At 57.3% G+C, this 22,481-nt stretch overlaps 2 protein-coding genes across 2 annotated transcripts; both read left to right on the top strand.

Moving 5' to 3' along the window:
* Positions 1-2,664: 2,664 nt before the first annotated feature.
* On the top strand, positions 2,665-3,651 carry LOC112956136 (P2Y purinoceptor 2-like). The gene has a single exon (XM_026049643.1). The coding sequence runs from the start codon at positions 2,665-2,667 to the stop codon at positions 3,649-3,651; it is 987 nt and encodes a 328-aa protein (XP_025905428.1).
* A 12,674-nt stretch (positions 3,652-16,325) lies between these two features.
* LOC112955888 (glutamine synthetase) lies at positions 16,326-22,300 on the top strand. Its single transcript, XM_026049345.1, has 6 exons — positions 16,326-16,504; positions 16,765-16,926; positions 18,352-18,498; positions 19,643-19,770; positions 21,345-21,544; positions 21,691-22,300. Exons 1-6 carry the CDS (start codon positions 16,339-16,341, stop codon positions 22,010-22,012), a joined length of 1,125 nt encoding a protein of 374 aa, XP_025905130.1. The 5' UTR covers positions 16,326-16,338; the 3' UTR covers positions 22,013-22,300.
* The last annotated feature ends 181 nt before the right edge of the window (positions 22,301-22,481 follow it).

The raw sequence follows: 22,481 nt of genomic DNA on the forward strand, positions 1-22,481 counted from the left end.
CACGCAATGCAGGCTGCAGAGACAAAACTTTCCGTGAACGTAACCCCGTGCAATGCGACAGGTTGCATAGGATCTAAAAAATGTTTTAAACATGTTTTAAAGAGTGATCAAAATTCCTGTTGTGTTCAGAGATGTGGGGGCAGATACGACACTTGGTTCCTCTACTTCAAGTAGTTTTGACTTCTCCTGCTGTCCCTGAGATAACTGTATGGCTAATGCTTTGCCTAATTCACCTTCAAGTTAAGTAAAAGCGACACCACCTTTTGCTTTGTCCTGTTCAGTCAAGGCTGCCTTCAACTTTCTGAGCAATTTTCAGACGTTTTGTTCTTTCTGCTCGTTTCTTCCTCTCACTGAGAGTAGAACTTCCCTGCCTCCTTTACAAAGAAATTTTCACATATATTAAAATTAGCTTTCCAGAGTTGGGTAGCAATGAATCTCCTTACAAAGAAACCTTAGTTTGGAAAGACTCGCTTGGGAGGCAAAAGCAGGGAGAGGCAGATTGCTAAGCAGCGTGTCAAAGGAAATATGTATGTCCGCGGTACCAATACACCTCTGTGGTTTGGAAGCCCATCCCTTTAGGTGACAGTTTTGCAAATAATAAGTAGTGCTCCCTGCCCGTGCCTCGGGTGCCTAGTTTCACAGGATCACAGAATGGTTGAGGTTGGAAGAAACCTCTAGAGATCATCTAGCCCGACCTTCCTGCTCAAGCAGGGACACCCAGAACATGTAGTTTAGCTGAAACAAGAGCTAAAAGCAGGACTGGGACCCTTGTGTTCACCTTGTGTTCAGGGAACCCGGGGGGACCTGGGTGGAGGGGAGCTCTGGGGCTGCTCGGGCCAGGTCCCTCTCTAGCCACCACGTCCAGCCGGGCGAGCAGAAAGGCCCATTTTAGCCCCAGGTTTCTACAGCTGATGGAAACCTGGAGAGATGGAAGGGGCCCGTGTCTAGGAGCTGCTCAGCTGTCAGCAGGTCCCCGGTGGGTCCTTCAGGCCTCTTCCCTCCCACAGGGTCAGTCCTGTCCCGTCACTCGGGATGTGGGTTTCACAGCCGCAACCCGTGGGCACGGGCCGGGCACCTCGTCACGGCGGGGCCTCGCACTGCGGTAAGAATAGTCTTCCTGGAAAAGGCTCCCGGGGGAGGGTGACTGCACGGGGCCGGGAGCTGTCGGGGCGATGCCTGGCTGCCGCCTGCCCGCGTCCCCGGAGCACGGGGAGCAGTGACCGGGACTGGGAGCACGGTGAAAATCCGGCAGTTTGAAACTAGGCAAAAGAACGTAACTGGTTTCATCCAGTCATCCAGGTCCAGCCTCCCAACAACCAGGTAAGTGCTTTATTAAAGATATATTTCCCTATCATACAATGCGCTGGGCAGGTGCCCTCGGGCCTGTGAGCTGTGCCCAGAGAAGCAGAGGGGCTGCAGCTGGGCAGAGCGTGGGGCTGGCACCGGCCCTGCTGCTCCCGCCCATTGGGTCACTCCATAGACATAATCCTGAAGGATTTGAAGACTTGGGCCGTGCGCACTGCACTCACAAGCTAGGGCCGCCCTGCTGTGTCTGCCGCAGGCTCCCCGACCTTGCCTGCCCGGGAGGTGGCTCCTAGCGCTCACTCGGTTTCTCTGCTCACATCTGCCGGGTTGAGCTGGGCAGGGACCCGCGGGAAGCAGCCGGCAGCACTCATGGCCCTGGCCAGGGAGAGGCCTCCAGGGATGCTCCAACCCGCTCCCCTGGGCTGCGGGAGGATTCCCAGCTTTGCCCTCCAACCAGGAGCTACCGAGCGACTTGCACGGGCTCCAGGAAAGGTCAGAAACGTTACGAGCGGGGCTGTCAATACCCAGCACGGGTTATTTTGCCAGGAACATCACAGTATGAAAAACGTGAGTCAGACAACTCGCATCTCTCTGCAGCCTCTCTGCCTTGTGCTCCTCCGGTCACGGCAGAGCAGGGTGGTGGCAGGGCCAGTTGTTATCCCAGGCCTATTTGGAGCCTCCTTCTCCTGGAACGAGGCGGGCAGGGAAGCGCGTGGGCAGCCTCGCGGCTGTCTGTGCGGCGGCGACGAGGAGCTGCGTGCAGGGCAGCAGGCAGCGCTGGCGGCCGAGCAAGCAGCTCTGGAGGCCGAGAGCGGCCAGGCCGGGCAGCCAAACCCGCCAAAATCACCGCCACGGGGCCAGGCTGCCAGCTTCCAAGCGATGGGAAATGCTCTGTCACTTTGGAGCCAAGCAGTAACAACATCGTTATTTCATCCCCTCAGGAGTTCATACTGGAGAACATTAAGCTGCTCCTCGCTTCTTTTAGCCTCTTGCTTTCTTCCGCAGTGCAATCAGAGGAAGCCCAGCTGAGCACAGGAAGGTGGTGTCTGATTCCCACTGGGTCTATTTACTTGTGAAAGGCAAGTGGTGCCTCTTGCCTTTACCAGCTCTCGTTCTCTGGTGGCTGGGCCAGCCAGCGGTTGTCTTTGGCCATAGACCTGCAATCCTGTTTGAAAACCAGCCTCTGCTCCTTGCACCGCTGCTGCCCTCAACCACGCTCAGCAGCAGAGTGCACAGGGCAAGAAGACAAACTCTGGTAGTTTCATGGGTTTCTCTTTCCACTTCATCCTTTGTAGGTCAGGTTTCAGCAGCGCAGACGTTTCTGCTAAGTCCTTGGAGCCACAAGCTTTCCTCGCCATGATGAACAACAGCACGGAGTGCCTGCCTCAGGAGATGCACACTGCCATCCCCGTCCTGGGGACCCTGCTCCTCCTGGCCTGCATCCCCCTGAACGGCATGAGCTTCTGGGTGTTCTGCTTCCGCATCAAGAAGTGGGATTCAGGTATGATCCTCCAGTTCAGCTTGGTCTTGGGAGATGTCCTGATCATCCCTGCCGCTCCGTTCCGGCTCGCCTACTTCAGCCTGGGCACCAAGTGGCCCTTTGGGCAGTTTGTCTGCCAGCTGGAAGCGTTCCTGAGTGCCGTGCACATGTACAGCAGCATCTCTTTCCTAATGCTCATCTGCATCCACCGCTACTATGTTGTTGTGGGCTACAAGAAGAAGTCCCTTTGGAAGAAGAGGACCTTCCTGAGTAAGTTGTCCCTGCTTGTGTGGCTTGTCATCTTTGCCCAGGGGCTGCCTTTCTTCTTCCTCCTCAAGACTTCACCTGTCAATGGCTCCCCAAGATGCCTGAATATTCATCAGTCGGAGTTGGCCCCTTTTTACTTCTTCTACAACACGGTTACCAGTATATTCTTTTTCCTTCTCCCTTTTGCCATTTCCTTGGCCTTTGGTGCTCTTTTGGGTGCTGCCATTGCTAAAGCAGCAAATAAAAGCACCAAAGGCAAGAGGGTGAAGGAAAGGTCCCTGCAGATGTTAACGGTATCTCTGGTGATTTTTGCTGTCTGCTTCGGGCCTCTGCACATCTGCAGGACCATCGGCATAATTGTGAAGTACTATGGCATGTCTTGCAAGTTGTTGCACCAAGTGGAAGTCGCCTACTACGTCTGCTGGGTTTTCAACATGGCAAACACCTGCCTGGATCCCCTCATCTACGTGTTTGCCAATGAGAAGTTTAAGAAGAGCTTTCTGGACTCGCTCCACAAACGCTGGGGCAGTAACCACGAAACACCTGGGAGCCGTTGGACGCCTTTCCAGGGAATCCTGCAGGGCAGCTGTTTATTCTAAGGCCCCATCCCAAGCTATTGCCGTGTTTTGTGCTGTCCGCGGGATCCCTGCAGCCGCTGCTGGCCGTTCAGCCTGGCAGAACTGCAGGAGTTTCCCGGTTTCTGTCTCCCCAGCATTACTGAGAGGTGGCTCCTGCAGGTAGGGATTCCACGGCCCACGGAAAGCTCCGACTACTCGTTTCTCCTGCTCACACCCTGTAAACGAGCAACTAAAGGAAGACCAGTAACTGGATTTCCCAAGTGTAGGTATCTTTACACAACTAACGTGGCCAAATCCTGTTGGAGGGGAGGAGAAAATGGGGAGAATCTGCACTGCAGCACCATAAATCAGGAGAAAGTCCCGTGGGAATGGTCGTCCTGCAGAACCCTTTTTCTGTGCTTTTTCTTTCTCATCGGGAGCGGTGTCTCTGCGAGTGGTGAGCAGAGGACTCCACACCCAGCACCCAGGGATAGACACAAAATAACCCGCTTCCCGATGCCTGGCATCTCCCTTGGCAGCGGAGGTCGGAAGCTGCCAAGGCCCTGGAGCAAATCCTGAGCTGAGGGCTGCTGTGCCAAAGCCAAGCTCAGGCTCTCCTCTCTGCTGGATCTTTCCAGGTAAAAGTAGAAGGTGGGAAGCAATCAGCCATGGATGAGCGGTGCAGGAGGGAGACATCTGGGTTAATGGGGGAGCTCTTTGGGGAATGCCATGAGCCCCCAAAGCCCCTCTTTTTGGGAAGCAGAAAATACCTTGTTTCGCTTTAAAATAAAAACTAGATCTCTGCAAAAAAAATGGCCTGATCCAGTCCCAGCCTCACCAGAGAAGATGCCACAATCCTTGCTGATCGTGCCCTTGCCTTGCTGACCTGGCTTGGCTTTGGACCTTGTCTCATAGCTGCAAACTTGCCTGGCAAGCTGGACTCTGGCTGCTCCTGGTTGTGAGCCCTGCACCTTCCCTGCTCTCCCTGCTTGGGGGCTGCACCATGGGCGAGGGGGACCCAGCGCACCCGCCCCGCCGCCACCCGCTGCTCCAGCTCCCGCGGCTCCTTCACAGCTGTGACACCAGTGACAGCCTGAGGCTCAAATCCTGAACTGGGCCAGCCTCTCTGTGGGGCAAAGGTAATATTTACTCTGTAGGATGCTCTGGGAAAACAGGATAGAAGGTGGGGCCGAGCGAGGTGGTGAAGAGCAACTTCCCCTCCCTGGTATTCCCAGGCTGACGCCAGCCGGGACTGAGCTCTTGGGCTGGTTCTGCCAAGGGAGGGATTATCTCGAGCCTGCTGCTGCTCATCCCTTCTGTGGGAGATGACGATGAATTTGTTATGGAAAACACGGTGGTGCTCGCTCTCATGGTGTCGTTATGGGACCTGCAAGCCAAGCTCGGGGGCCGTCTCTGCCCCTCACAGCTTTGCCAGCCTCATGGGAACTCTGCAGTTAGGCTGCTGGAAAGGCCTGGGAAGCAGCAGGCTGCACGTGCCCGGCTCAGGAGACTCCTCCTTGTCCTCAGGCTGAAAGCCTGCAGGGATCTCCCCGTACCGTAATGCGGGCTGCCGGCCTGGGAGCAAAAGGCTTCTTAGAACAGAATGGGGGAAGGATGTGGAAACCTGAAGACTAAATGCAAAGCTGGGGATTTCTTTGGTTTTGCCATGTTGGCCCGTGAAGATGTAGGTGAGCAAGCACAGACACCTGCCCAGCGGCTGCAGAGAACTGTCCTGCGGCACCTCCTCCTCGTTCCAGCACCCTATGGAGACGGGTGTCTGCGCCCAGGAGCCCAACAGCCTCTGGCTGCAAGGGAAGGGGGAGGTGGAGGCTTGAGGGTAGAAGTTCTCGTGCTGGCCACGATGGGTGAAGGGTGGCCGGATGAGCCCAGGGGTCCTGGGCCGAGGGGAGTGAACGGACTGGGTGGCAGAAGCAGATGAGCCGTGGGCTGCTCTGAGCTGGGCAGGATGTGAGAGCTCTTTGGAGCAGCAAAGAGCTGAAACAACCTTGGCTTGGAAGAGGAGGTGCCATTTCCTGCTTTGCACCTCTGGTTTTGTGGCTTTTTTAAAAAAAAAAAAAAAAAAAAAAAAAAAAAAAAACTTATATTGTGGGCGAGGGGGTGCCCCCTTTACCTTGAGCTCCATGTTTGAGGGTGCAAGGGGAGCAGCACTGGAGGCTCCAATGACGTGAGCTCCAAACTACATGTTCATAACGAAAAGTGAGGTGCAAAAACAGTTTTAAAAAGAGCGAGTGGGCAGAGCTGAAACGACGTTTCCTTTGGCGTCATGTGCTGCAGCACTTCCCTGTGCCCTGGCTCGATTCATCTCCGCGTGAAGCAGAAGCAACCAAGCAGAATTTCTGCTGAATAAATGCCTGCGCCTCGGAGCGAGCTCTCATGTCGCCGCAGGTTGTGATGGTGTTGCAAAGCAGGGGAAAGCAGGCAATGGAACAAGTGTTGAGACAGGAACCAGAGTGGCAGGGAAAGGGGATGCTCTTCCAGTCAAGGCAACAGCTTGGAAACTCTGGGTTTATTTTCAGAAGTTGCTTTAAACTTACTCCGTGAGCCTGAAACAGGCTCTGTGTCTCACTTCCCCATCTCTGAAACAGGACTGGACATCCTTCCCTTTTCAGCCTTGCCTCCTCCAATGGAAAATCTTGTGGGAAAGGAACTGTATTTGCTACCTGTATGAACGAAGTTGGACATGGGGAGATCTTGGGAGGGCACTGTAACAACTCTTGTTGTCGGTACCACAATGAGAACAGGGTCCTGTTCCCTGTCTCCAAGGGGAAACCGGGTCGTAGCCAGGGTTTCTGTAGAGGTTCTGCCTCTTAGCACTGCAGCTCAACTCGGCGAGGTCCTCGGAGGACACCGGAGCAGACTTGCTTGGGTATCTCAGCTGTTGGAGACGCCTCTGTGCCCACTCCTTCCCTTCTGTAATGTATTACTTGCTATCCGCCAACGTAACCCAGCAAACACTGCATTTGCTCTCAAATTAGATCCTGAACAAAAATATATTTTTGCCAGCAACTGGTATCAAGAGCAGGGTAGAAGCAGTTGAGAGATTCAGGTTTTAACTTGGTCTTTCTCTAACACCTGCCCACTGGCTTCACATGGGGGTGGATGTGAAGTTTACTTGAATTCGTCTTTAATGCGCCTCACTAGACCAGGCGAGAGGTGTCCTTCCCTGCTCGGAGGAGCACTGTTGTTGGATGAAACCCATTGCAAAGCGCCATGGCCTCCGAGATCCTGCCTCCCGGCGGCAGGCGGCCTGCAGCTGTTTACTCGGCCGCTTGGTTTGGGGCTCTCAGATGGGAAATATTTGGGTGTTGCTGCTTTGATACGCAAGGAAGGGGACGTTGAACTTGGCTGTGGCAAAGTGCTCTGCAGGCAGCGGGGGTGCTGAGCGGCCGAGCGCCAGCAGCTTGTTCAGTTGTGGGTACTGGCCTAAGTGCCAAGCAATTTCGAAAGCTCTAGCCTAATATTTCAAAACCGGGGTGAGTGAGTATCGGGGAGGAGCTGAAGCAGGATAATCCTGCCTTATTCCACCAAGGAGCATCGTTCTAATAATCCTGATGCTGAATGCTTTCCAGGTCAACATCTCCCTTTCTTTTCTTAATCGAATGACAATTATTAATTTATACAGAACAACTGGCTTTGCAACCAGTCGTTGTACAGATATGGCAAATGTTCAGGAAACAAAATGTATCTGCAGCCTTGTGAGTGAATGTCTTGTTTTGAATCTGAAATAACCCCCCAGAATCTACACTAAGCACCATCACAAATCTCATCCCATTTTCCTCCTTTGAACAGTTATTGATTATTATTGTAACTCTAATAAAATCGTCAAATCTCAAACATGTTTGATCTTGGGGACCTTTGGGGAATACGGTCCCTTTTCACTTTGCTATGAGGACAATGTTTTGGAGCAACTGTTTTTCACTTTTTAAGGTTGCTTTTAAGCCTCACTGAGCTGACCCAATACTTGCTTACACAGGGCCTGGCCACAGCATTACTTAGTTTAATCCAGGCTACCATTGCTTTCTAGTTGCATCTTTATTGGATCCAGAAGATAAAGATGGATGGATGTTTTTAGAAACTTGACCTCTGCTATTTTCAGGTTTCTGGATCTCACCATCCCTTTCCGAACTAGTTTAATCTCACACTGATTCCGCCACTTCCCAGCCCTGAAACACAGTCCAGGGCGGAGATAAGCAAATGAGGTCTCTCCTCCCACGATTTCCCTGCAGGTGCTCAAGCCCAGCAGAACTGTCACAGAGCTGGGCTGTGCTTAGGGCTCCTCTCCAGGCTGCTCCTCACGGCAGCACCGCTGCCCGCGCTGCCCCATCCCTCCCGCACCCTGAGAGGTGACGTCCCACGGGCCGGTCTGCGCGCACTGGAGCACGCGCACGTGCCGAGGGTTGCTGCTCCTTCTGCTCGGTCCTGGTGTGAGATCCCTTTCATTAGAGCCGAACAGTGAAGGTTATCAATAATACTGCTTTTTTTTCCCCCTTGCTGTTTAAGGCTGGGACCAACTATCAGGTCACGGCTCACGTGCACATGGCAGAGCTGAACAGGGCTGCACGAGCAGAGCAGAAAGGGTGAGGTAGTGACTGAGCTCACGTGAGCAGAGGGGACCAAGGGCACAGGTTCTGTAATCTTATTACTGCTCTGCTAAATCCTTCTGACCCTTCAAAGAGCCGGGGCAGCTGCGCCGGCAGCGGGACGGCGCCGGAGCGCCTCCATGCCCGCGTCCTCCACACGACCATGACATCCTGGGGAGCGCGCGGGACTCCTTCCACCCAGAGGTGACACTGGGCAAATAAACTCCTTTATTAATAAAGTGTCACAGGGAGTCTTTGCAGGGTGGATCTGTCCTCTGGCTGCCCTGACCCCAGGCCCAGAAAATCAGCCCTGCACCGAATCCCTCCTTAGGAACAGGAAACATGGAGGTCCTGGTTCAATTTAGACCCAGCAGCTATTATTTTATCTTCTGGCATTCAAGCTCACCAAATAGCATAGCGAAGACGGTGTCTCAGCTCTCCCTCCCCGAGGGCAACGTCAGCCCAACTGCGCATTAAGCACAATGGGTAGAAAAGATGATGGGTTGTGGCGTAACGAGCCGCCCAGATGCTTCCTAATGACGTCAAAGTCTTCCCAAACGTTCACAGCACTTCCCGGTGTGAGGGAGGACTCGCCGGGCACAGCTGCCTAGTGACGTGTGGCTTGGCAATGCCCTCAGATCTGCCTCCCTGGCTCCTGGGCAAGGCTGAGGATCTCTAATGCAGAGGGTTGGGACTGAGGTAGCTTTGGTCTGGTGTGTGGGCAACCCTGTGTACCAAAACTTGCCTGTCTCTACTTGGCAGGAACGATGGTCACTTGCCCACATTTTTAGTTGTTGACTTGCAAATGTGCTTCCTGTTTATGAGATGATAAAACATAACCACAACCAGGATGAACATACCACGCCAAAGATCAACTCATTAGCCTTCTTACGACATGAACTGGACACCACCTTGATTCGGTGTCCACAAGGAAAGTGTCCTTCCTCTTCCAACAGCTTGAAAATTGGGAGCCACCGCTCTAAATCTGTGACCCGGCTTTGAAATGATTGCAAGACTTGCACTCTGTGCTAAAGCAGCCAATATGGGCACGGGTCAAGGTGAGGGGGAGAGTTGCATCTGAAGCACTGAAGTTTATCTCTGCCCACAGCAGGTAGGAGTGGCCTTAGAAAAACTGGAAACTTGTTGACTGGGACATGACCTGCGTGAATCCAGAGGTCAGAAACGTAAATGCTGTGTCCCAGGAGCCCTGCAAACTGGAGCTCTCTGCTCTTCTGGGGGCCTACAAAGCTGAAACTCCCCCCTGGACAGGAGGATCTTGCAATCTCCCACAAACCTCCGAGGCTGATTAGGATGGAGACTCATGCAGAAGAAATGTTTGCAAGGGGATTAGCATGAAGAGGAAGAAGCTATTTTTGGTTTATGCCTGGTTGGGAAAGCAGAGCACATAGATGAGAATGATGACCAGGACCGTGGTGCCTTGTGAGCTGGGCACAAAAGGCAACAATTGGGATCTGGAAATCATTTAAAAATCAATGAGAGTTGTAATTCTGAGCCCAGAGGTGCCTTTGAATGTCCCAAACCTTTGTCCCCAAACACCATTTCTTGTTAAAAAGCCCAATGAAATCTGCTGCACAGAGCTGCTTATTTGCACACAAGGCTGGACTGAGTATGAACCAGCAAAGCTGCTTAGCCAGGGTTGATCCCATGAGAACTAAAACAAGGGCCAGAATCCACTTGGGCTGGGCAAGGAAAGTCTGCTCAGTGCTGAATTTACTCCAAAAAGAGCAGAACACTGATTTCCTCCCCATTATTAAACCAGGCTGCACTCTATGATGCCATCAAGTGCCCCTGGCTGATCCAACTCAAGCTCGGGTGCAATAACGATGCTGCTGTGCCAGGCGGTGGCCCCTGCGATGGCCAGTCCATAACGAGGCGCTGGCCTCCCCAAGGAGGCCACCCCAAGGAGCGGACCTCAGGGAGTCCCTTCCCCTCGGCTCTGGCTCCCGAGGCACTGGGAGGACAACCGTCCCACGCAGCGAGGGATGCCCTGGGGACACCCGCCGGGCACTGCCTCCCGCCTGCGCCAAGGAGAGCTGGAGGGCACCCGCCAGCGCTGCAATCTGATCCCTGCCGCCGCACCGATAGGGCTGAGAAAAACAGGCTGCGCCGGGAGAGAAGGAACCAGGGGGACAATAGCAGCTCTGTTTGGCGCTGGCCAGTTGTTTGCCTAGCAGGGAAATAACAATGAGCTGTGCTTTTTTAATGACACGGAGGAACCGAAGGAGAGCGAAGTCCAGGCGGGCGCGAGCGGCTCCGGGCCCGCGACGCCGGCTCTGTTTGCGGCCGCTCTGAGTCACCGTGCGGCCCCGGCCTCTCCCGCCTCTGGGAATGGGCCGGGCGGGCAGGGCCTGGCGGGACGCGAGCCACGGGGTGACGTGGAGGCGGCCGGGGCGGCCGGCGCTGCTGGGCATCCCGCCCGGGGTCAGCAGAGCCACAGGGACCCCCTGGAGCAGGAGGAGGGAGGCCAGGGCCTCCATCGCTCGTGGGAGACACGGGTTTGGCACCAGCAAAGCTCAGGATGCTCCCAGGGCACCACGAGCTCATCAGTGTGATAATTTGCAGCTGTGCATGGGAGCAATTAAACGGGTTTAAAAGGAAGCACTAGAAGGGCAGGGTGTAAATCCTGCATTTGGCAAAGACATGGGAGGTTTCTGATTCAAAAAGGGCAGATGCCAACACTGCCAAGCCCAACAGGCACGGAGGCCTCGGCTTCTTGCCCTGTGGCCAGGAGGCAGCAGTGCAGGTGAGGACTCGCCGCTGGCCAGAATGCCATGGCAGAGCAATTGCTCCTGGCAATTGGTGCCACTCTGGGTGTGCAGCAGGAGCAGCTGAAGTTCATCCCTGCAAACAATGCTTGGAGGTGGAATAAAAACTCCCAAGCTTTTCCTGCTGTCCTGGTCTGGAGCAGCTGCAGACACTGCTTCAAGCTGCCTGCAGCAGCCTGGATTGGGTAGGAAAGGGAACCCTGGAACCTGCCATGCTGGGATCCCAAACCTGCCAGGGTTAACGGAGGCCACGTTCTGGCTCCATCTCCCTTTGCCACCACTAACATGTCCCTGGTCTGAGCTCCAGCCATGTTTCTGATATATCCTTAAAGCATAAACCTGGGAGCTCGTTCTCTCACTCGCTCCCCTACTGTGTGGGTTCCCCACGGGCTGTAGGGGTGTTGGGCTCAAGTGGGAGCGAAGATCTGCATGTGGGAAGGTGAAATTCTCCCTGGGGGAAGGAGCATGGAGCAAGGGGAGAATCTCCTTCATTTCCCTCCCCTTTAAAAATAACTGTGAGGTTATGTCCCAGCTTCCCACGTCACCCGGTGCCAGGGGAGTTTTGGAACGTTGTTGGAAAGAGTTAGAGAAGTTGAAAAGGCCCAGTCGCCCCGGAGGTAAGTGGAAAGGTTCTGCATCAGCGCGTGGGGATGGCTGCGGCGTGAGGCTGCTGTCGCTGAGGACGGGCTGGGGCACCTCCAACGGCGGGGATGGAGTCACGAGGCCAGGAACGCGCGAGAAGGGAGGTAGAGCTGGTGGTGCCAATTCAAACTTAACCATGGAGGAGCCTGGAAGCTTTTACCTGTGCAAAATGCTGCAAGGAAATGGCCTTTGGAGCAAGGAGGGGGGAAAAAAGGCTTTATTTTTGAAAAATTCCCACCCTGCTGTCCTAACAGCCTCAGATTGTTATATGGCATGGCTTTGAGGCAGCCTTATTCAGTGTTTATGGTGTTGTATCCTGCGAGCTCTCAGAGCTGCCTGAAAAGCTCTTGCTTAATTCCTTCCTTCGAGCTCCGTGTCCCGAGCTGACGCGAGCGACAGAGGCGACGTCCGCTCTGCAGAGCCAAGCACCGTCTCGAAGCCCTCCAAGTCGGAGAGCGCCCACAACAACATCTCTCCTCCAAAGAGCGCCCGTGGCTGCGGCGGGCAGAGTCACGCCGACCCGTACAGAAGTGAAAACTCTCGGTGTTTGTGCAAGTCGGCGGAGCTGCGTTGCCCAACAGGCCGCGGGCAGCGGCAGCGGACGCCGCGCCGGGTGGCAGCAGCGCGGGCGGCTCCTTGCAGCGGCGGTTCCTTCTCCCCAGCGGAGAGCAGCCCCGGGCTGTGTCCACCGGGATGATTTGTGCCCACAGTCTCTCTTCCTTCAGCTTACAGCAACAGTCAGAGGGCTAAAAAATATATATATATATTTAAGGCAAAAGGGCTGGAAAAAAAAAAAAAAAATCAAGCCAAAGCCCTGTTGGGATCTGCAGCGGGAGTGCTGTTGTGTTTTTTCCCTCGAGGTTTCATTCTCCTGGTCATGGAGCCCCTTGGTCTCCAGGCTGGAGCAGGGGCCGGCGCTTGGGGATTTTTCGAGGGTCCCCGAGGAGCTTGGGGCAGCCAGTGAGTCCCCACCATGCACCGACATCCCCTGGCCTCCTTGCTGCCTTGGGAGCAGCCTCACGCAAGTGTGTGCGGGCGTCCCCCCGGCTGCAAACAACCTCCCAAATAATCTGCCAGAGCTTCCCGCAAATGGAGCTTTCCGTGCAAGGAGGAGGAGGACCGGAGCAACAGCTATGCGCTCACCCGAGCCTGGTGCAGCTGAGGCACTGCCCATGCAAGAGGGTTTCTCCATGACCTCCAGCAGGTCTCTGGATCCCTGAAGCAGGTCAGTGTTGCAACGTGTTGTCTCCCAGGAGGAGGCCCGCACGTGGGGCCGGCTGCTTGCGGGGATGTTCGGCACGGAGGGGGGCACCCTCCGGAACAGGCTGAGCGGGGCCCGGGGGGGTCACGCGGAGCAATGGCCGAAGCTTTGTTAGGCTAGCCCAGGATGAGCGCTCCATCTCTGGTGGTCAACGTGGAGCCTGAGGGACAGGCTGCTACGCTTGGCCCGGGCCAAAATATTCTAGGTTTGAGGCTTCCAGGGGTATGGATGGAGGAACAGCCATCAAAACCCTCTGAGAGCCACCATTAGGGCCACTTGCTGCCTTGGCTTTGCCATTGCAGCTGGTGAAAACCAGTGGGCTTTTAGCCCGAGAAAGAGGTTCCAAGCTTTAAAGGAGGGTTGCAGAAAAGGTGTGTGATAAAACAGTATTGGCGGGCAACAAGGCACTGAGCTGGGGCTTGCCCAGGCAGGAACCTGAGCCTCTGGGAAGGGAGATGCATGGAAATGCAGGATGTTGCTTTTGTGCAGATGGATGCGGCAGGGCTGAGGCCCCGGCAGCCCGGAGGCCGGCTTGGCGGGCCGGGAACGAGCGGTGCAGAGGAAGAGGCCACGTCTCACGGCATCACCGTGCCAGCCTGGCAGGGCTAGCGCGGCCGCTGCTACCCCTGAGGGACCCTGAGGGACCCTGTCGGACCATCTTGGAGCCTCGTGGCATCTGACTGCGGTGCTCGGCCTCGTGTTCTGGATCTGCCGGGCATCCCGGCTGGGCAGCGCGGCCTAACGTGGCTGCCGTCTGCGCCCCGGCCCCTCGCCGCCTCCGCTCTTACTGCCTTCACTGCCCCTCCTCGTATTGCCACAGCAAGCGAAAACACCGTCTCATCCCAAAGGGCGACACTGCCCGTTGCTCTTCTCCCAGCCACCGGGTCCTACACTCTGGTTTGGCTCCTGCCCTGCTCTTTGCCTCCTCGCTAATCCCCGCAGGCCGGGAAGGGGGCGGCCGGCACGTGCCGTCCCGGCACGCGGCCGGGGTGACGCCGCTGCCCCGGGCCTCGCGCCGCTCGCGAGGGCTGCGAGGGGCTCTGCCCCCGCGAGCACCCACTGCGCTGCACGCTGGGGCTTTAAATCACATCTGCTGCGTGGCTCCTGGAGACATCCGCAACCTTCTGCTGATGCAAGGACATCCCCGCTGCTGGCTCCAGCCCACCAGCCCGGGCCTGACCTTGGCGGAGTCACTCATTCCCCCACTCAGTTGCCTCAGCGTGGTTAATATTTACTGTACCTGTCTCGGAGAGGAGCGGGAAAAGTCTCAGTGTTTGCCGAGGACGTCGCGGGTGTTCGATGGGCCTGGCTCACCGGAGAAAATAGCCCGGTGCTGGCTGTTAGGTGGGTAACGTGGCAGCACTGTGGCCCAAATAGGTGGAATGGGACCACCATGAGGTAAGACTTGATCTGAGGAGACTAAAAAACAAGGCCCCAACACGGTATGGCAGAAATAGCCTTTTTTTCCCCCCACTCAGCAGACTTTTGACACTGAATATTGATGCTACCTCAATGGACTGTATTGTGCACACGCAGCGTGCGACGGGGGTCCCAGGGTGCTGCTGCCCTGGAGCACCCAGAGACCCTCCTGTGTTGGCCTCGCTGCAGCTCCAGAGCACTCAGACCACTAGGAGTTCAATGGGGTTTGAGCTTTATCCCGGTTTGGATATTTCGGCTAGTTCCAGTCCTTCAGAGCTTGAGTTATCCTTCCTAAATCCCGAGACAGCTAATAGAGACGAGCACAGCCTGACGGCCCCACAGTTGCTTTTGCTGCTCGGGCCCCTTGTGCTGGCGCTTTCCAGGCATTTCTGTGCAGGGGGTGGCACTCCCCAAAGCTGGAGCTTTGCTTGGAAAACACAGGAGAGTTTTCTGGAAATGGCTGACTTGGAGGTGAGGATCACAGCGAACTCCTGCCATGGCTCAGCAGATTCAGCTCTGGGATCGTGTATTCCCACACGGTCACGGCTCGTGTGCCAAGACAGTCCAAGAGGAAGCGCGCAGGACTTTGCAACCAGCTCCAGGTTTGTGTGTGCAGCCTGAAGAACTGCAGGGGGTGGTGGCTGATCCAGCCCAGGACTCTCAGAAGGGGCAAGTCCAGAACCGTGGCCATGGGTTGGCCAGGCGGCAGCACTGCACTGGGAGAGCAGGACATGTCCCCATGCAGGGACCAGGGAGACTGGTGCAGCTCTGCTCACCTGGGGCAGGTCCCTCGCTGCCCCATGGGGCAGAGAGCCCTGACCTCCTTGGCAAGGGTGCCCTGACCTCCTTGGCAAGGGTGCGCAGCTGCAGGCAGCGGGGGTGGCATCACGGGCGGCACCACAACCTGCTGGCCAAAACGGCTCAGTAGGTTCTGCTTCTGCGCAGGGCGCTCTCGCTTCCTGGTGCTTGTGCAATTGCGGAGACTCTGGTGTTTCTGACTGGTTGTTTACGTGCCAACAGCCTCAAAACAGCCCAGGAAGAAAAACCGGAGTTGGGAGCCGCTGCCCCGCGAGGACAAGCCTCCGCTGGGATGAACCGCAGCGGGTTTAGATGTTCGGGTGCCTTGGGGGTATTGGGCTGTTCTGCAGCCAGGGCCTGGACCTGCTGTGGGGTGTTTTCCCTCTGCCTCTGCCGGTGTGTGGGACCCCGTGGCCGTGCCAAACCAAGAGCATAAGTGCTCATCGTTGGCAGAAGCTCCCAGCTCTTGGCTCAGCTTCTCGGCTGCCCCTTGGTCAAACCACGGCCGTTCGCTGCACGTTAAATATGCAGGCTGCTGGACCGGGGGCTGAGCGACTTGTGGGGGCGCAGGGCTGAACACGGGGGCTCCAGGGGCTCCACGGCTGCTCTTGGCCTCCCTGCCTTGAAAAACGAGCTGCCGGGGGGGTTCAAACGCCTCCTCACAGCGCACCGGGACCCCCAGCACAGAAACGTGCTGGGGAGAGCCTGGAGGGAGGAGCGCGGCGAGGAGCGGCCGGGCGGGACCCCGCTCCCGGGGAGCACGGGGAGGCCAGACGGGACCCCGCTCCCGGGGAGTGCGATGCTGCGGGGCGGGCGGGACCCCGCTCCCGGGGAGCGCGGGGAGGCCAGACGGGACCCCGCTCCAGGGGAGTGCGATGCTGCGGGGCAGGCGGGACCCCGCTCCCGGGGAGCGCGGGGGGGTCGGGCGGGACCCCGCTCCCGGGGAGCGCGGCGCTGCGGGGCGGGGCGCGCCCGGCGCCGCCCCCCGGCCGCCTATAAAGCGCGGCGGCGGGCAGCGCGCAGGGCCGGTGAGCGCCGGGGCGGCGGGTTCGAGCCCTGCCTGGGGCAGCGCGGCGGGCCCCGTCCCGGGGTGCTGGGGAGGGCTCGGCTGTGAGCGGGGGTACTTCTAACCCTCCCCCCGGGACGGGCAGTGGCCCAAAGGGTGCTCGAGGAGAGCGGGGGCCGGGCTCACGGGGTGTCCTGCTCCCACAGGGCCGTCGCCATGTCCGTGTCACACAGCTCCAAGCTCAACAAGCTGGTGAGGGAGCAGTATGTGAAGCTGCCCCAGGGGGACCTGGTGCAGGTCACCTACGTGTGGATCGACGGCAGCGGCGAGGGCGTGCGCTGCAAGAGCCGGACCCTTGACAAGGAGCCCAAGAGCATTGAAGGTACCGGCCTCCCCTCCCGACGTAGCGGGCTCGTCCCTAACCCTCCGTGCCGCACAGAGCAGCGGTGCAGGTGCCCGGTCCCCTTCGGGCTGTGCTTTGGTGAATCCCTAATTGCTGGCACAGGGAGAACGGGTGCAGTCCGGAGCCTGGAGCTGCCTTGGGATGGGCTTTGTAGTGGGTGGGCACCGGAGCTGCCTGCGCTCCCTCCGTGCGACACCGCGTTCAATCCAACCTCCCTCCGGCCCCTCTCCCACTTGCAGATGTGCCCGAGTGGAACTTTGACGGCTCCAGCACGGGCCAGGCTGAGGGCTCCAACAGCGACATGTTCCTGGTGCCTGTGCGCATGTTCAGAGACCCCTTTTGCCTGGACCCCAACAAGCTGGTCTTGTGCGAGGTGCTCAAGTACAACCGCAAACCCGCAGGTGAGGTGCCCCGTGCCCCTGAGCCGACATTGCCCTTCGGGAATCCTTGCTCCCAAGAGCCCATCCCATGGAGCGAGCGGCCCTTCTTCTCCCAGGAGCGACCCGGCAGGGCTGCGCTGGTGCCCTAAGGCTGCAGGTTCGGCTGCTGCCGGAGGGGCAGAAAACGCCTTTGGAGTAGGGGTAGGGATGATGTAGGTGCAAGAAGGCTTGGTGTAGGGACAGAAGGTCGTTTTGGTGCCCCGTGTTGGTGGCTTCCCCCTGCCTGTGGGCAGGAACCTGGAGCTGGCCTGGTGCTATCTGGGGCAGATCCTCCGGTCGGTGCAGCCAGAGTGCCCTGGAGCGCTGTCCTTACCACAGAGTGGGCAGCTTGGTCTCCACTTCGGTCCCTCTGGTAGAGCCCGGCCCCAGGGAGGCAGTTGGTTGGGGAAGGAGTGGCTGGCACGAGCTGGGTGGCTCCCAGGGCCACTGTTTGCCCTTGGATGCAAGGCGGGGGCCGCAGGCGGGCTCGGGGTGGGATGGAACAGGGATGTTGGCACGTCAGCGCGCGGTGCCAACACGCAGCGTCCTCCTGTAGGAGCAGAGCTCTGCAGCGAGCGGCGGGAAAGGCAGCGCTGGTTCCTCTTGACGCAGCAGGGAAATGCCATGGGGGAAGTGCTGTGGTGTCCTCAGCTGCCCCAGAACGATGAGTTATATTGCATCTTTTAAGAAAGAACCATGCCTCAGGGGTTCTGTCATATAGTGACCCAGAGTGAATCAAGAGCTCGGCCCCAAGGTGCTGTCTCAGCCCACGGCCGGACGGCCAGTTCCCAGGGTTGGCCTCTGCTTACGTTAAGGAATATGTGGGCTCGGAGGAAGCGCTTCCCTTTTACTGCCATTAGTGCAAGGCCGGAAACCGTGAGCAAGGCAAGATGTGTGCAAGGATGGGGATGAGATGCAGAGCTGCTGGTGGCAAAGCCGCTGGCCTGTCGCACCGGCCTGGGCTCTGGCTCGTGACCTCTCGGTGCGCCAGGGGAGGCAGGGGACTCCTGGGGAGTGGGGACAGTGGCTTTGGCAGTTGCCTAATGAAAACCGTCTTGGCCTGTAGCCTGGTGCCGTGGTGATGGAGCTGCTCTGCATGAGCCCTGCAGCTGCACAGACGGATGTTTGGGGATCCTTTACGAGTGTTTCAGTTGAAAGGGCTGACACCTCCCAGTCCGTAAATCTCACCAGACTTTGCTGCAGTCCCTGCTTCCATGTATAAAGGAAACTGGTGAGCAGGAAACCTCTCAGAAAGAGGGAATTCACTTAGCTTTTTTTAAAGCCCTCTGCTTCTGTGGGAAATACTTTGTAATGGTTGGGGATAGACCTCTCTGACCAGGATTAAATGGAGCATGGAGGATGCCTGCTGGCTGTATGTGGGTCTAATGGGGGCTTCTCTCCTCTCAGAGACCAACCTGAGGCACACGTGTAAGAAAGTCATGGACCTGGCCAAGGACAGCCACCCCTGGTTTGGCATGGAGCAGGAGTACACTCTGCTGGGCATCAACGGGCATCCCTACGGCTGGCCCGACAACGGCTTCCCAGGCCCGCAGGGTGAGTGCCCTTCCCCCTTGCCCACAGTGGGTGTCCTTGTGGGTTGCCCCGTGCCCGCAGCCCTGCTCGCTGTGACACCCCAGGGGTCGGTGTCACGGTGTCAGCCCGAGACCCGGCTCGGGGCGAGGTGGCTCTGCGTCCCTGCGTGCTGGGACCCTGCACATGTGCTCACCCCGGGGACAAGCCGCGCGCTGAAAGACCATCTTCTAAGCCTGAATCCATGGTCTGGATGAGCTGGGCTCTCCCCCACTGCCTGGGATGGTGCTGCCCTTGCCTGGGCATCCTGCCTTGCTCTGCTACTAGCCCCGCTGCCGGGCACCTCGGGCACAGCTTGGGCCTTGCTGCGGGCAGCCGCCTGGGCTGGTCCAGAGGCCGTGAGGTGTTTGCCGAGGACGCCGGGTGCCCGCGGCTCACGTGAGCCGGCCGGCAGCGCCGCTCCTGCCGCAGGAGCCCGCTTACACAAACAGCGCGGCAGCAGGACTTGTTTGTCAAGGGCTGGAGAGCTCGGCTGCAGACAGCGCCGTGGCTGTTCATTAAAAGGGTGGCTGTGTGAAGGACGGCGCTGCAGCACAGTTTGCCCTCCTGCAATGCCGGAGGAGCCTGAGCACCCCGGCGGCTGCCCGGGATTTCCCAACCTGACTTAATCAGCCTTTTGTGTAGACTGGGCTGTTTTCAACATCTCCCTTCCCCTAGGCGGGGAGAAGAACTCCATTTGACTTGCTTGAATGAGGAAGAGACATATAAAATAACAACATGTTGAATTTTCAGGGCATGAACAATGTTGGCTGTTGTCAGAACAATCTCCAAAGCCTTAGGCGCTCCAAGGGCCAGTCAAGTGCCGGAGGGCAGGCCCTGCTTTCCTTATCTCCCAGCCACCTCCCAGTTTACGCATTGCAAGTCCTGTTTAACTGCCTAGATAAGGTGGAGGCTGCACAGCTGCAATCCCCTGAATTTCTTCCACTGCTGGCCCTTGGAGCAGGGGCCAGTGGCCACATGCTCTGTGGAGGCAAGCACGGTTGAATTATCTATAAGCCCCCTGCAGATAATTGCTGGTTGCAACATCTGTGAGTGGAGGGGTTACACTGGAGCGTTGCTGTTGCTCCCCAAAGCTTTAGGTGGGTATTAACTCCCGTTTCTTTTCCAGGCCCCTATTACTGTGGGGTTGGAGCTGATAAGGTGTACGGGCGCGATATTGTGGAGTCCCACTACAAGGCATGTCTCTATGCGGGGGTGAAGATCTGTGGCACCAATGCGGAGGTGATGCCCTCCCAGGTAAGTGCCAGCCGCTCTTCGTGGCCCCTTGGGTTGCTGCTTGTCCTGGCCAGAAGTCACCAGCAGACGCCACGTGTGTCTCGGCACCCAGCAAGGCTGGCAGTGTGGGCTGGGAGATGCTGCCCACAAGGATCTTCCAGATGTGCATCTTGCAGCTCTGTGCTCAGCAGCCCCTGTTGCTGGAAGCATTGGCAATGTTTGAGCCCCTTTCCAGGAGAAAAGGGAGGTTTGTGCCTGGGTATCGGTGGCCGTCAGCAAAACTGAGGCGTGTGGAGGCAGCGAAGCCTTGTGCTTCCAGAGGAGAGGAGCTGTGTGCTTCTGTGGTGCCTGGTCTTCAAAGGCAGAAACAAGTCAGAGAGAGGCCAAGCTGATGAGGTAACTTGCAGCTCCACTGAGATGCTGACTGCAGTGATTGCTCACATCGGCCAAGGCTCTGCTAGCTGAGAGCAGCTGCACTGCTGAAGTGCAGATGTGTGAGCTGATTTTCTTCTAAACCACCTCTGGGTTAAATCCTTGGCCGGGGGGAAGGCCTGGTGTGCACTGGGATGCAAAACTGCAGCAGAGCCAGGTTACAACAAGCACTTTGTGTGGCTGCAGCCTGAGCTCTGGCAGCCCGGAAAAAGCAGCGTGCTTGGTTTTTATTATTTTTCCTGGTTTCATTCAAATTCCCAAGCAGCCAAGGCAGGGCAAGCGGAGGCTCCCACTGAAGGCTGGCTGGAGATGGGAGACTAGCAAAGGAAAGTGGGTCTGTGTCCCCAGGGCTGGGGCGAGGGCAGTGCAAGCCAGGCTGGGCTGCAGCAGGAGGAAGCAGAGCCCCGAGTGCATGTGGGCCCTGCTGCTCTACCAGCAAACGAGCCGGGGGGGCAGTTGGAGCGGAGGCTGCTGCGCTTGGCTCGTGCCGGAGTTTGTCCGCGAGCCCTGATTGCATTATGCACATGGCCAGACTGCCCGGCTGTGGCTTGGCCCCGCAGCCTGCAGATCGCTGACGCTCCCCTGCTGATCTGGCGGGCGATAAGCACAGGGCTTATCTGCCCTGCAGCCGAGGCAGGACTTTCAACTGCCCTGATGTTTGCCCAGGCTTCTGCAGGGTCCTTCTTTGCTGCCTGCTGCATCCTGTGCTTAGTGTCGGCCAGGCCGTGCCTGCAGATACCGTAAACGTCTTGCTGCTCTCCCCTTAGTCCCCGGGGTGACGCAACGCTGTCTCTGCACAGAGGCAGTACATGAGCAAAGGCCTCACGAGCACCTTGTTAGTCCTGTGCCCTGCTATTGGAACCAAAATTGCCAGCAGCTCAAGCACCAGCTTCAGAGGAGGTGGAAGACCTTTGTTTGCCTCTGCGCTGATAGAAGCCCTCTGATTGTTTCTGCTTAGCCAGAACCACTTTTTTTGCCATTTGTCTTGTGCCAGAACTGGCGGGTCACTTAACTAGGTTCTTTCCATCCCCCTGGTTCATTCCTAGGGGATAATTTGCAAAGTTTACACAGCTCCTGCCTTTCTGGTCCTTGCTGTGGTGGCTGATGGCTGGGAAGGCTCAAATTTGCCCGTTGTCATCAGCAGATCTTCTCTCCCCTTCCAGTGGGAATTTCAGGTGGGCCCGTGCGAAGGCATCGAGATGGGGGATCACCTCTGGATGGCTCGGTTCATTCTGCACCGGGTCTGCGAGGACTTCGGCGTTGTGGCCACTCTGGATCCCAAACCGATGACTGGCAACTGGAACGGAGCGGGGTGTCACACCAACTACAGCACGGAAGAAATGAGGAAAGAAGGTGGCCTCAAGTGAGTTCCCGGCGGGATGTCTGTGGGCTGACGGCTGCCTCAGGGGTTTGGGATGAGCCAGTGGGGAGCAGAGGGTCTCCCGGAAGAGGGAATGCTCATTGAAGTAGATTTGATGGCCAACCTGATGCCACCTTTCGCTCTCTCAGGCACATCGAAGCCGCTATCGAGAAGCTGAGCAAGCGACATGACTACCACATCTGTGTGTACGACCCCCGCGGAGGCAGGGACAACTCCAGGAGGCTCACGGGCCACCACGAGACGTCCAACATCTTCGAGTTCTCCGCTGGCGTGGCCAACCGCGGCGCCAGCATCCGCATCCCCCGGCAGGTCGGCCAGGACGGCTACGGCTACTTTGAGGATCGGCGACCTGCGGCCAACTGTGACCCCTATGCTGTCACGGAGGCCATCATGAGGACCACGGTGCTCAACGAGATGGGCGTGGAGACCAAAGACTATGCTGACAACTGAGGCCCTGGCGGGTGGAGATTTTGAAGTCTACACTAGCTTTTCACGTGGGGTTTGTGCCCGTGCAATATCCTCAGCTCTCAGTTCAGACTGTTTAGGAACCTCGCTTCTGGTCTTGTGAAATGTCAGCCTAGAAATATATATATTTTATAGCAAGAGGGAGGAGTCAACCTATTTTCTCAACCCCTTTTTTGGGTTCCTGGTTTTAGATCAGATGTGGGGAGTTTTTTAAAACTTGGATTTATGGATTTATTTTTTTTCCAGTGGACTTTATACTGTGATGTGCAGAGGTCCCTACGTGGAAGCTGCAGCTGCTGCTGTTTGAATGGGAGAGGGTGGGTGCTTTTTTCCGTATCTGTGTCGCAAGGAAGTGGTAATAAAAAGTTTCTCTGGCCACACCACAGCCAGGCTGCACCGTGGCAGATAGTTGGGCTGCGGCTGCCGGAGGCTCGGGCAGGGTTTGAGTCTTGCT

This window comes from Nothoprocta perdicaria, unplaced genomic scaffold, assembly GCF_003342845.1.
Source record: "Nothoprocta perdicaria isolate Ctin4 unplaced genomic scaffold, notPer1 scaffold_6, whole genome shotgun sequence".
NCBI lineage: Eukaryota > Metazoa > Chordata > Aves > Tinamiformes > Tinamidae > Nothoprocta > Nothoprocta perdicaria.

Coding starts and splice junctions, on each gene's coding strand:
- LOC112956136 (XM_026049643.1), top strand. CDS start 2,665: ATGAACAACAGCACGGAGTGCCTGCCTCAGGAGATGCACACTGCCATC.
- LOC112955888 (XM_026049345.1), top strand. CDS start 16,339: ATGTCCGTGTCACACAGCTCCAAGCTCAACAAGCTGGTGAGGGAGCAG. Junction 16,505..16,764: donor GGAGCCCAAGAGCATTGAAG/GTACCGGCCTCC, acceptor TCCCACTTGCAG/ATGTGCCCGAGTGGAACTTT. Junction 18,499..19,642: donor CGGCTTCCCAGGCCCGCAGG/GTGAGTGCCCTT, acceptor TTTCTTTTCCAG/GCCCCTATTACTGTGGGGTT.